The 13,684-nt window shown below is 35.7% G+C and overlaps 2 protein-coding genes across 7 annotated transcripts in view; both read right to left on the bottom strand.

The window, feature by feature from the left end:
* The window catches only part of LOC124159198 (glycoprotein-N-acetylgalactosamine 3-beta-galactosyltransferase 1-like), a 118,478-nt gene extending 110,405 nt beyond the window's left edge, over positions 1 to 8,073 (bottom strand). Inside the window, exons 1-2 of the mRNA XM_046534843.1 lie at positions 7,914 to 8,073; positions 6,892 to 6,966 (exon numbers count right to left, since the gene is read on the bottom strand). The gene's annotated coding sequence lies outside the window, so the exon portion shown is untranslated. The remainder of the gene's footprint in view (positions 1 to 6,891; positions 6,967 to 7,913) is intronic.
* Positions 8,074 to 10,820: 2,747 nt separating this feature from the next.
* The window catches only part of LOC124159195 (leucine-rich repeat flightless-interacting protein 2), a 54,670-nt gene continuing 51,806 nt past the window's right edge, over positions 10,821 to 13,684 (bottom strand). For 2 of the 6 annotated variants that reach the window (XM_046534839.1, XM_046534836.1), the window contains one exon: positions 10,821 to 12,214. In XM_046534839.1, the coding sequence (XP_046390795.1) occupies positions 12,104 to 12,214 (111 nt within the window). In that variant the 3' untranslated portion in view covers positions 10,821 to 12,103. The remainder of the gene's footprint in view (positions 12,215 to 13,684) is intronic. The other 4 variants (XM_046534837.1, XR_006864917.1, XR_006864918.1 and 1 more) reach the window with 4 other exon arrangements.

Raw genomic sequence — 13,684 nt, 5'->3', positions numbered from 1 at the left:
CTCTGAATGCGCATTTCCTTACAATCAATTAAATATAATCATCTATACGAATATTCCGCGTACATTTCACCTTAACTTCGGTCCAACGCAAAGCGGAATATTCGCACATCGCAAATATCGAAAAAGAAAAGTATCATCAAAAAATATAGAGGGTTTAGAATAAAAAGTGGGAAAGACAATGCGAAAGTTTGTACGAGTTACAAAGCGCGCCTCAATTTCTTACATACCTCACGCACACTGTCAAAATGTAGACAAGCGGTTGTTTCGCTCATGCGGAAATCCTTTCGTACGCCCGCCACCTATCATCACCATTAATTCCACGAAACTATTGATTGTGAACGCACACTAGTGTCACCTCCACCATTACCTAACCAAGGTGATGATTATATTTTTTTAAAGCACAAAATGAGGCCTCCATCTATTGCATGAATGGCAATCGTGTCCTCATTACAGAGAAAGTTATTGCTCACTTTGGAGTTACGACCCGGCGCGTATATTTTGGAAAAAATATTGATGCCCCACAGCTGCCAGGCCCCCAATCATAACTCCGTCCTTGGAAAAAAAAAGACTTATCGGCTTACGTCAATAACTATTTCCAATTAGTCTTTATCACGTTAACCAGGAATTATTTCCTTATTAGCATTTATAGTAATTCAGTAGAAACCTTTGGGCAAGACAAATGATAGTCAATTCCGCAACCATTTCGCGCACGTAAAAACCACATACAGGCGTTGATTAGCAGGTCAGTGTAAGGGTCCCACGAATTATAGACGCATTAGGAAAAGAGTGCAAGGTGAATGAAGTGCAATGATGAATAATCGCAATGAGCACAAAGTTATGCAGTTTTTTAAAAGAACCTCGAACTAGGAATATGAGGCTGAAGAAAAAAGTAGGTGGTCACAAACATGAGGTGTAGCAGTGGACATATTTGGGCAGAACTTTGGAGGAAAACGGATACAGATATATGGACCTCAAGAAGAGAATTGGAATAGGTACCGAGGCATTCATTAATGGTAAACTGCTGATTAGAGGATCGTTAAGGAAGAGTAGAAAAACAGGCTAGTGAAAATCTGATCTGGCATTTAATGCTTTACGGTGTGGAATATGGACACTGTGGAAGGAGGACTAGAAAAGACCGGAAGCCTTCAGGATGTGGATGTGAAGGAAAATGGAAAAGGTCAATTGGAAAGATATAAAAAAGAACAAAAAAGTTATAGAAAAGGTGGATGGAAAGAGGAAACTTCTAGATTAGATAGAGGACTTAAGAGGTTTGAGTAAGTACTGAATGGGGAGGGAAGGTTAAAATCCATGTTAGAGGGAAGAATGTTAGGTAAGCTAGGGGAGTGAGGGAAGAGGATTGGATTTATTGATAGAATGAAAGGGTGCATGCCTCATTGTTCACTGAAGAGAGAGGATCAATCTGGGCTGGGTCAGCTAACTCACAAAACATTCATGTACAACTATTGTGAACCTGCCTTTACCGGCAAAATACTTCAATAATAAAAATCATGAAAAAAGAATGCAAAAGAGATGTGTGCAACACTTTTTTTTAGGACAGTCAACTCACTTTCCTCATCGAGCTCTTTTTTCTCTTACTCTTCCAACATTATACGTAAATACACTCACACACCACATTTCTCCAGTTAACAAGTGAAATTCACACATCTCTGGCTAATTATGGAGTGACCTCCACCCTCACCCAGTGCTTCATTTCTAAAATTTTAGGTACCGGAATGCATACCAAAACATTTGATCCACACCATTTTTAAATATAAGCCAGCCCCCCTAAAACTTCTGATTTTTTTAACCTTGTATTAAAAGTTACAATGAGGAATCATGTTTCACCAAATACAACAAAAGATTTATTTTTTGACACTACCCTATTTTCCCCAAGAGGTGCCGGAATGCTGTTTCGGTGGATTCTAACAGAAATTAAGCACTACCCTCACCAATCCCAACCAACTAGCCTAGAGTTGCACTGCAAGAGAGTACTAAGTGAGTGAAATATCTTACGTCACACAATATTACATGCATTCAATAAGTAAATGAAATGCATAGCGGTAGATCTTCAAGCCTAACGAATTACTCTTGAGATTTCATTGAGCTTGAATTTCCCACTTTTTTTAAATAAAAATATATTTACCGTACAATTCTTCTTTCCTTCAATTTTTCCTTGTTCCTGTGCGTAAACCTTGCATAGGTTATTTGCTCCAAACTTTATTTCCCCAAGGTCTTTGTTTTAGGGATATAATTTAATCATTTTTCATGCTATATTTTTTTAGATTTTTAGCATCCAATCAGTAGCATAAACATCTGAGCTAATGAACAATTGCTTCAACACTTTGATATTTACATTTTTTCAGACGTAACTTCTCATGAAAATTACTAGGGCAACACAAGACAACAGAAATATGCTCCATAATTCACTCGAGTAACAAAGAAAGATATGGCATACCAACGGAGAACCACTTACTACTCTAACCATTAATATTTAATGTAAATGTCAAAATTTTTATGGGAATAGCAGTTTTCATACAGTACTTTCAGAATTATTTTTTTATCAACAGGATTACCAATCTTAGGATTGTTGACTTATGACGATGAATTACCAAAGCAAGCCAAGATTACCCAGCCACTAACATAAACACCAAGTGAGTGAGTGTACCCAGTGCAATATGTAGATGAGGATATGTTGCACGAAGAAGGAATCTGAACCACACGTTCCCTGCCGTGGACTTTTAGACAAATTCACCGATTGTGCCAATGTATTCTTTTTTTCTTTCGTTTATTACTTTGATCCTTTCCATTTGAGTTTTCCTGTGCATTCGACTACACACCCCTCGTCGGTCACGTCATATAAGCGGCACCGAAGTATCTGTGACCCACGGAATGCTATGAGCAGCCAAAAGAAAGGCTCATGCTTCGGTCATAATGACCGAAGCCACACTGAATGTGTTAAAAAAGCTCCATTAGTAAAACGTTGACTTCCATGAGTAATTTTTAGCCTTTTACTTAGATAAATTATTACAAGATTGCTAAACATCTTTAAAGAAAATCAATAAAAGAGGTAATCTTCCACTCATTTCCAATCGACAAAAAATTCATAAAAATTGATTTCTTATAATTCCATCACGTTGAAAAAGACCATTTATTGCTCCCAAGACGAATCTTCTACAATAGGGTAGTTTCCTTCATCAAAGACATCGAATGGTTTGATTGCGATTCGTAACCTACCATTAGTGTATTCATAATATACAAATTATTTGGTTTTAGAAATACCGGTTTAGACGAATGGCAAGGGTCAATTTTAACCTCATTTGAAAAAGGCCAGATTGGCGCCCATGCGATGCCACTCCACGTGACGTCACAGGGACCTAGTTTCTATACGAGTAGATAGGAGTTTTACATCGTCTGAGGTTACCAATGAATGCATGAGGCACAGAGCTCAGGGAAACATGTCTTAATAATCACCTATTAAAACTGGCTAAGGTCGGAAAGTTTTCTTCGTTTGATAAGGTATTAATAATCCTTATTTAAGCCAAGCGCTACCAGCTAGCAGGGTACTCTGCTACCTGCTAGCATCCTGCTTCATATCAGTGCTCAGAGCCTCGCCCCAAGGCCACCTCACTTGCGGCAGCGGGAACCAGAACGACGTCACATGGAGTTTTCCCGGCATTCATACTTAGCCGTCATGTTTTCGCGCACTTGAAAATTTTCACTTTTCGTTTAATCACAAAAAATAGATGTCATCATTTAAAAATCTAAAAGCGTGAAATACATACTCCATGAGTAATAATCTTTCGATTTAGGCAATAAAAAAATTATAGGAAACCACCCTATTATTACAACTCCTAAAGCTACTGTTTCTCAGATTCCTACTCTTGTCACAGAGTTGAATTTGAGCCAATATAACCAGTTAGAATTTCAGATTAGTAACTGTCTACTAAGCTCCTATGTCATGAAAGAATAGGGGAAAGTTGGGAGTCAATGTTGTGTTGGTAATAGCCTTGTGACTATTAATACACATGAAGTTGAACTGGCAGGCAGGTAGGGAATCACTAGAGAAATAATTAATTCAAAATTAAAGGTGAGCAGTTTATGTCTAGCATTTGCTCCATTTACATTCCATCCATATAATTCCATTAACACATTCACAATGACAGTAAAAGAGAGAATTTTCTAGGGATTTTTTTTGCTCATATACATAGCACTACATATATAGTAATTACTAACCCTGATTAATTATTAAGTATCAATAACTTAAGTATAAAATATTTTGAAATAAGATGCCAAAATGTGGTAGCTGGTCCCAAACTGCAACCAAATGGCAATGACAGCACTATGTGTGACACCAAATTGACCCTTTCTTGCCAGCGCTTACATTTAGAAAACGTTTTCTGTGCAATGAGAAGCATAAGAATATTTATAATCTCTCCATGTCAAGTTGTTTTTTGGGGTGGAGTAACCCTGGAATTTCCATCCCTCGTATTTGGAACCCAACTCAACCGTCCCTTACCACAGCCACTGGACTAGACCCTCTAACCCTATCTTAGCAAGAATCCAGTCAACTTATTGCGTTACCAGTATATTTTCAACCAAATATTGCATTTCATTTTCAATAATTTACTCTTCTAAATGAATTACTAACATTTTTTAAGCATTGTGGAATTTTAAACAGTAAGTAAGTCCACAAGTCCACAATTCCACAATTTTTAAAGCTAAAATTTCTATTGACAATTGCTTGCCCACAGAACAAAATGAATTCATTTAAAAGTATAAAAAAATTGTAGCATGCAACAAAATATATCATTGAAATAACTATTGACAATATAACCACTTCCCAGTGGATTCCTGTGGTGAAGATGATCATAAATGAGTGGGAAGGCTTAATTGCCGAGAAGTGGGGCTAAGGTCTTGCTAAGATGGGTCCCAGGCCAGGCCTGAATGCATTCAACCATTGCTACCTCAGCGGTCACTTCCCTTCCTCTCGCATTGGCTAGAGCCGATGCCCAGTTGTTTGCATTGAAAAATCCACTATAGCTATACCCAAAATTAGGTCTCCTGTGTATGAAAATGCCCAATGGCTCCACCCAACATTCAGCGCAAAAGAGTTAACCAAAACAGTGCTCTATTTTACAGAAAACAACCACGAAAATAAACTGATACATGGTAAAATTTGATTAATAACAAGTGGTATTATTTTCATGATAAAATGACCTTTTGCGCTGGTATTTCAAGCTGGTTACAGTCAGATTGACATTTGAATTTTGACAAGGCTAGAGGCAATTGATATGAGATGGACTATATTCTGAAGTCAAAAGCTTAGAGACCCCACAAAATCTGCACAAAATGATATGAGATGGATATGGATATGAGATGATCACAACTTTTACCTTTAGGGTTTCCATGATGACAATCTGATGCCAAGTGATATGAGGTGACTCAAAAATTTACGAGAGGGTATTCAAGCAAATAGTAAGCAGTAAAAACACTCCTGTAAACAACGGACAAGGAGACTTGTTTTTTCCTGATTTTATGGGGACATGCAGACACCAGAACCCAAGAAATTCACTGCATACTTTAGTGTAATTCACTTTGATGAGATAAATGATGTAAATATTTATAATTTTGAAAAACAACAGAAAAAACCTTCGATGATTTCTCCTTTTTGTCATTATTCTTAACAAACCGACTATCATAGCAATTTTGGACTAGGAGAATGCGTTTGATAGTGTAGAATGGAATTCAATGCAGTAGAATGGAATTCAATGCAAAGACTTCTGCAGGAAATCAGAGTGCTCTACAATGATAGTACCATTGTTCACAGTTCATATCAAAACCAAGTAGCCGAGATAAACTGTAGGCCTAACTGTGCAGAAGCAAGAATAGGAAAAGGAGTGAGACAAGGGTTAGCATTGTCTCCTGTAATTTTTAATTCTTACATCAAAAAAGCCACTGATAAAATCAAAGAGAAAGTTTTGGGTGCCAATATCCACAGAGAAAAAATTAGTATGCTGCGATTTGCTGACGCCATAGTACTCATAGCCGAGACAGATAAAGATTTGAAGAAGACTGACAAATATGGCACGGACAATGGCCAGATATAAGTACAAAATCAACAAAAAAAGATCAACGTATCAGACAACAGCAAAAGACAGGAAGCTAGGACAAACATTAACCTAGGAAAGCAAAAGCTTGAAGAGGTGAAATGGTTTTTTAATCTAGGAAGCCAAAATACCAAGGATTGACAAAGCAAGAAATAAATAGTCAGTACAATAGTGCAAGCAAAGAGGGCTTTCTACAAAAAGAAGAATTTTCTTTACCCTGATAATACAAGCATAGAAGTAAGGAAACAACTCCTCAGGTGCTACATATGAAGCACTTTTCTCCATGGAAGCGAGGCTTGGACGTTGACATCATCAGAGAAGTCAAGAGTGGAAGCATTTGAAATGTGGTGCTACCGAAGAATGATAGAGATAAAATGGATTGACCGAGCAAGTAATATGGAAGTGCTGAGAAGAGTGGAAGAAAAGAGAACTCTTCTAAAAGCCATAAAGAGAAGACAGGGTAACTTAGCAGGGCACATTATAAAGCATGATAGCCTGAAGAAAACAATTGTAGAATGATAAATGGAAGGGATGAAGGGGTAGGGGACAGCCCCAAATTAATTATATAGGACAGATTATAAATGAAGTAATAGGGAAGAAATACATCATCATGAAAACGCTAACTGATAGGAGAGAGAAATGAAGAGCAGTATCAAATCAAACGTAGGATTTTTGACTAATGATGACTATGATCCTAAGTGGAAGTCTGATGGATGAAAACATACGTTACTAACTTAGCTTTTGAATGCATGAATTTGTGTATCAATAGCACTTATATACAGACCTGTATGCCAAAGATATATTTCAGATGTTTCTGCGATAGTTGAAAAGATAATTTGAAACCAAGGTCAGTTGCATCCTATAAAAAATCAAATAAATAGAATATGCTGGATATCAATACTGATCACATTCAAAAACAAATTTGGAGATTATTTTTTCATCTAAAAAATGTTTTTCTGATAATTGATAATTACTACACATAAAGGATCAACAAATGAGGAATGTATAACAATAAAATCTGTAATCAGGATATACACTGAGCGGGTTTTAAATCTATTCTATTCTCCAAGAAATCGGGACGGCTACATTATGCCAACTGAAGGGCTCTTCCATAACCATACTCCATTATTCATGCTAATAGATGCAGTACGGACAAAGAATAACTGCAATGAGTCAGTCGTATCAGCACCAAAAGGCAACATAAGAATCTTTTTGGTCTAAAAATCATTTTTTTTAATCAACGAGAATACTCAAGATCTCACGCTCAGAGACGTTAGGCTAATAAATAACAGATACTAATTTTTAAGAATAACTTGAAAAATTCCAACAAATCCAAGAATTCAAATGAGCGTTAAATTCTTTCTCTGCGTGCCATCACATATACATACGTACAATGATTCGCAGAGGACTGGATTGACTTGAATGTATGGGGACTCAGTAGATGTATTAGCGTTCTCGAATTTAATTGGCATGCCTTACAGCGAACAATGACCGCAGATAAAATTTTAAGCTTCAGGGAGAAGAAATTAGCCTAAACGTGACAGTTAAATAATAATAAATGCATGAATTGATGACCATTTCATCTGACATTCAACTAACAACAAATTCAAACATCCCGGTCATATATTAAGGTTCAAAATATCAAACTAAAGTGAAAAAGTGGAATGGAGAGTAGAATAGCTACCTTTACTAGTCCAACTTGTACATGATACTCTGATAATAAGCCATAATAAAGTTTAATTTATCGGAAATATTAAACGACCAGCAGTCATTCTAATCCAGACAGTAATCATCGCATGAACTTACCTCACACAAAAAATTCGAAAACATCTTCAGCATATGGCCTCAATAGCTATCTGTAAACTAAGTCGTGCAGAAAATAACATACTGTACTTAACTACAATTTCTTAATTATTTACGTAGCCTCAGGAATACACATTAGACATTTGACGCCCCACGACAAATTTTCAACTAGCTCCATCTGGTGAGCTAATTAATAACCACCACGTCGGCAGCTCGGCCGCGAAGAGAAGCGAGCCACAGCAAGCGACGAAAAATACCGCCAATTTGAATCTTCCATCAGTCCTAACAATCTATATAAACTGAAATTTTTAAAAATATCAATGTGAAACTACAAGTTTTTCGTAATTAAATACCTTTAAAGTGCAAAATTGTCGTAAATAAATAGAAAAAATACTGGATTAGTACTTTCTAAAAAAGGAAAAAGCATAAGATGTGTCGCAATCCTCACCACTGAGGATCATTCATTCGGTGCTCAAAATTTAAATCCTTCGACTCATCATGATTAAACTACGCTTAACTATTCAATGGGGTATATAGGGTCTTAAAATATCCATATTCTTGAAGATGAACTTCATTTGGTCAACTGCTTAATTACAACATCATTTTATTTTATTTACTCAGAGGACATACTAATTGGGGTGGAAATAGTAATTCGAGTAAGGCCAACTTATCTTCCTCTTTTAAGCCGCAAATAATGAAATATGGAAAATTTAAGGATATGCGAAAAAGCATGATATCTGTTACAAAAATTAGGGAATGTGAAATTTGTCACATCCTCATCTCCCATTGAGGAATATTATTTTAAGCAACAGAGCACAAAATAAACAACTTATACTTCATCGTACAGTATTTAAAATATTTGTCATAATCTAAGTTTTTTTATCCTTTTCAGATTTTCAAAAAGTTGCATAGAAAATAAATTATTTGAGATGGGCCAGGTTTGCTGAGAAGGAACATTTTAAGGAATTGAAGCGACAAAAATCAGGCAGAATGATATTGGAGAACAGTGACATTTATAACTCTGTTCTCCAACTGCCGGGTCAACACTGGGACAAAATGACTTATATGTGGAAGTGAACTATTGGGTTTAGGCACAAAAATGATATAAATTTTAATGCATAAATGCTAATTTTTTTGGATCAGTTTGTACAATTTTCATTCAGTATCCCTGTTGTTTACCACTGTGAGCAGAAAATATTCCAACAATCTGAAAAAAATGGAAATTTATACATTGGCGGCTGGTACTTAGGTGAAGAAGAGTTGCAGCACATTAAAAATTGGAAAATAGGAGTGAATACAACGGGAGTGATTTCTCTGTACTGATCCGTCATACTGCACGTATCAAGTATTTAGAATTCCCCTCAAACTGAAGAGTAATACAATGCGTGCGGAGAAGTTCTTGGTCAGAATGAAAATTTCAGTTAAAAACTATAGTGCCATCCATTCTATACCACAAGCTTGGAAGATTAAATATGGTCTTCTTCCTTGCAACAGCATCAGATTTCCAACTCTTACTTGAGGGCAGTCAGTCCCTGTTAAGCGTTTCCCCAACAGGGTGTTTTCCTATTTTTTTATTGTCTTAATCGAAAGATTATTACTCCTGGAGTATGTATTTCACTCTTTTCAATTTTTAAATAACGATATCTATTTTTTGCAATTAAATAAAAGTGAAAATTTTCAAGCGCGTGAAAACCCGACAGCTAAGTATGAATGCTGGGAAAAGCCCTTGTGACAGCTGCCGCTGGGTGAGGCCACCTTGGTACGAGGCTATGTGCACCACTATGATGCAGGCAGGTAGCAGAGTACCCTGCTAGCAGGTAGCGGTCAGCTAAATAAGGATTATACCCTATCAAACGAAGGAAACTTTCCAAACATAGACAATTTTAATAAGTGATTATTAAGAGATATTTCCCTGAGCTCTGTACCACATGCATACATTGGTAATCTCAGACCATGTAAAACTTCTGACTACTCATATAGCATCTGGGTCCCCGAGATGTCACATGGAGTGGCATCGCATAGCCGCCAATCTGGCGTTTTTCAAATGAAGTTAAAATTGACCATTAAAATTTGTCTGAACTGGAATTTCTAACACCAAATACTTGTATATCATGTATAGACTAATGGTGGGTAATGAATCGCAATCAATGGCTTTCGTTTTCTTTGATGAAGGAAACTACCGTATTGCTTTCAAATGTCATTTTTAAATCGCAACTTTAAAGTAACATCACTTATCACATCAGTCAACACTTTTCTTTTGTGAAATTATCATTCTCAGCTTTCCTGTTTAATTTGAAACCCACTACATACTTACTCCATCACCCGATATCCAGGTATACTTCTATTTCTGTAGTTGCTTTTGACCTGCTGCGACCTATTTTCCGAGTGATATTTTTTTGACCAACTTAATGTTAACGCTGGCTGTTTTTGCGAATGCCATCTTTCTCCTAACCTGACAGCCTCATTACAGCTATTTAGCTGTCCAACTAACATGAAACCTCCTTTCTCTTGTTTAAAAATCTTAATCCCAAATGAGGCCAAAAAGGAATTTGATGATGCCACAAATAACACCCGTGGGTTGTGAAGTAGGTTGAGAGTAGTGGGGAGGAGGGGCCTTCTCTTAAAGGATGGGACCAAAAGAAAAGAAGGCTTCATTTCAACCATTGAGCAGAGCTCCCAAAATTATTCTCATTGTAATGGAGTTCAACAATATCAGTCAAGTACCAAGCTGTCATTCTATTTCATGAAGATTAATCCATTTGGCAAACGGTGAATTCTTAAAGTGAAATCTTACATTTGGCAAACCATTGAATGAAGTGTAGGCCTCCTCCAAATACTCCTCTTCATCACTATCTAATCAAGTATGTCCTTAAGCTAAAACAAGGTAGGATACAGAATAAAAACAATTTGTTTTTGTCAAGTTTTTATGACATCTCACAGTTCCAATGTATGCAAGGAAATCACTGCATAATAAATATTTTCCATGGGTTAAATCTGGGGTATTGGGCTGAAGAAAAAGCATTATCCATGATGCTGTCATTTTAAACTATATAACAATCTGTACACTCAGAAACACATTACTAGATCACATTAGTTTCCATAGTCTTTTAAAATCTCCTTCCTTCTCCATGATTCCTGTTCTCAATAATTAATTTCCACCAAAACCACAGCTTCATTCAAAGTCCACACGAAGCATTAAGGTACCACCTGACAATGAATACAAACATGCTACTACCATGAATCAGCAGCACTTATAAGATACCCTTTACAAATTATGTAGAAACAGTTTTCATGATCAGGCACTTCTGAAGAGGAGTCATATTGGCATTAATGAAGGAGTATTACAAAAATAATTTCAGGATAACCATACCAACCAAAATCCATTGTTAAGTCATGGTCTATTGAATTAGGTACTCTATTGCAAGATGCGTGCACTTTGCAATAGATATAGATTTGACATCTACATGCCAAATTATAAATCTAAGCATAAATGTGATTAATGCATATATAAAACTGTGCACTTCCAAGAGCTATCAACTCCCTTTTCATACAACCACAGATGAACTGAATTCACAGTATTATGTTCAAAGTGGAAAAAGTTCTAAAATATTCCAAGATTTCATTGTAGAAAAGCTCAGTTACTTCACCACAAATACACATGATTGACATGAAGTTTAATCCTGCTACCAGTTTAAAAACAATTTTGGCTCAAAAATGTACGATATTTTTAATGCAGGCACACTGAGCACACAACCAAACCACACAGTAAATCAAAAGATTTGTTATTACAAAAAATTAATGCATTTGAAATAGTTAAAGGCAAGGAGGAAAGTAGAATTAATAACAACAGACAAGATTGTGAAGAAGACAAGAGCCCTCAACTCATCAGTTTCACATTTTATAAAATAGTGAACTGCTAATGCACAAAAATGAGGGCAAAGACTGGTAAAATGGTAGCAAATAAAAACACGCACTGTATTTATTGCATTTTTGTCTGCCACAAACTGTGTTAGAGCAACAAAATGGTCACTTGGGACAGTCTCAACTTCACCAGTAAAAAACACATTAGAAGTTCATGAAAGCATTTACAATATTCTTCATGGCAATTCTGCATAGAAAAATTCCCACTCTTGTCCTGGACACTAGTGATCAACGATAGTATTCTTCAAAAAAAAAATTAGATGAGCTGAACATCACAGGTCTTTCAAAAGTGCAGACTTAGCACTTTTAAGCTTATCCAGCCTTCTTTGTAGATGGGTATTAGATGTTTCAAGCTCTTCTAACCTTGTCTGGGCTTCTCGTAGCTGAAAAAAAGGAATTATTTTCAATTAACTGAAAATCAATAATAAGATCAAGAAGATTAAAATAGTTATGTTAATGACATTCCATGTATGTGACATAGTACCAAGCCATAATCATTCTCTAATTAAATAACAATTTATACTTTAACTTTCAGTAAATAGGTAGGTACTTTCACTGCAATTATGAACACAAAATGAATAATTAAATACATATATGGTTTCTAACCCCATTCCAAAAAATTATGAAAATACTAAAATCAAATTAAAATTTCCCATGAATAATCCACATCTTGTTTCTATAGACATTTAAGTATACTAAAGAAAATGAACTCTGTTTTCATTTTATATGAAAAATTAAAAATGATCAGTCCATATTTAAAGTCAATTTGATCAGCCCCTCTAACATTCTCCAACACCAGTAATAAGTCAAAACACCATGCACTGGGATTGAAAAATTGCACACCAATTATTGTAAGGCAAACAATAAGTTAAAAGGGAAAGATGTGGTTTAAACATTTATCACATACATAAATTATAAACACATATTTTTACAATTGCAGAGGTTATGAAGCAAGATTTCATCAACAAGCTCTTACATGGGGAGTGTCATTTAACTTGGTCTCGGAAATTGTTCAAACTTAAGCACAATAGTTTCAAGTTCCCCAAATAAATTATAAAACTGGCTATCATTTCCTCTTCTCTGCTGTAAACCATGACAGGTCTCATTAAAATTTTGCAGACATCATGTTTGTCATACGTGGTGCATGAATCAACCCATAAATGGGATTAAATGACTAATATGTTCCCATAAAAAAGGCTCTGAAGCATTAAACTCAAATATTTCCCCTTTCAACAATCACTAAATAAAATCAAGTGGTAGCCTTGCAGTACATGAGCTTGACTTACAAGCGGAATTCCCCATTTCGAAATGGTTCGATTTGCTCGAAATATTTAACATGAATTTCAGAAAATGACCACGAACTCCCCCAACAATGAAGCAATGAGAAATTAGGGATTATTTCATTATGGAATCTATATTAACATTTCAAGTACCTCTCTCCAAGGAAGGAGTCTTTCTTTTTTCATTTTAGATGTTTCTATGGTTCACATTTAGTGGAATGCTACCGTGGACTCTAACTTAAAATGCTTTTCCTCAATCAGTTTTTGCATTGATACTTTTTTGTTATTACTGCGTCAGACTCATTTTCTCATTACAGCAGCCACCTATTACATCAAGATTATGTCTTAAAATATGCATTTTTTTTGTATTCTCAATAGGTTTCCTTTACAAATATTTGAAAAATTTCTCTGTTTTACTAGCCTATGCACCCAAGGAATTAATATAATGAGCAGGCTGACTTCATCCAATGATAACCTGATACTGTGATAACGAATAACATAATAAAAATGCCAAAATGGTCGAATCAAGTAAAAGCATTAAATTGGAGCAAATTAATCACTTAATCTTCAAGT

Source organism: Ischnura elegans, chromosome 5, assembly GCF_921293095.1.
Source record: "Ischnura elegans chromosome 5, ioIscEleg1.1, whole genome shotgun sequence".
NCBI classification, from domain to species: Eukaryota; Metazoa; Arthropoda; class Insecta; order Odonata; family Coenagrionidae; genus Ischnura; species Ischnura elegans.
This window is presented reverse-complemented; position numbering and strand designations above follow the sequence as displayed.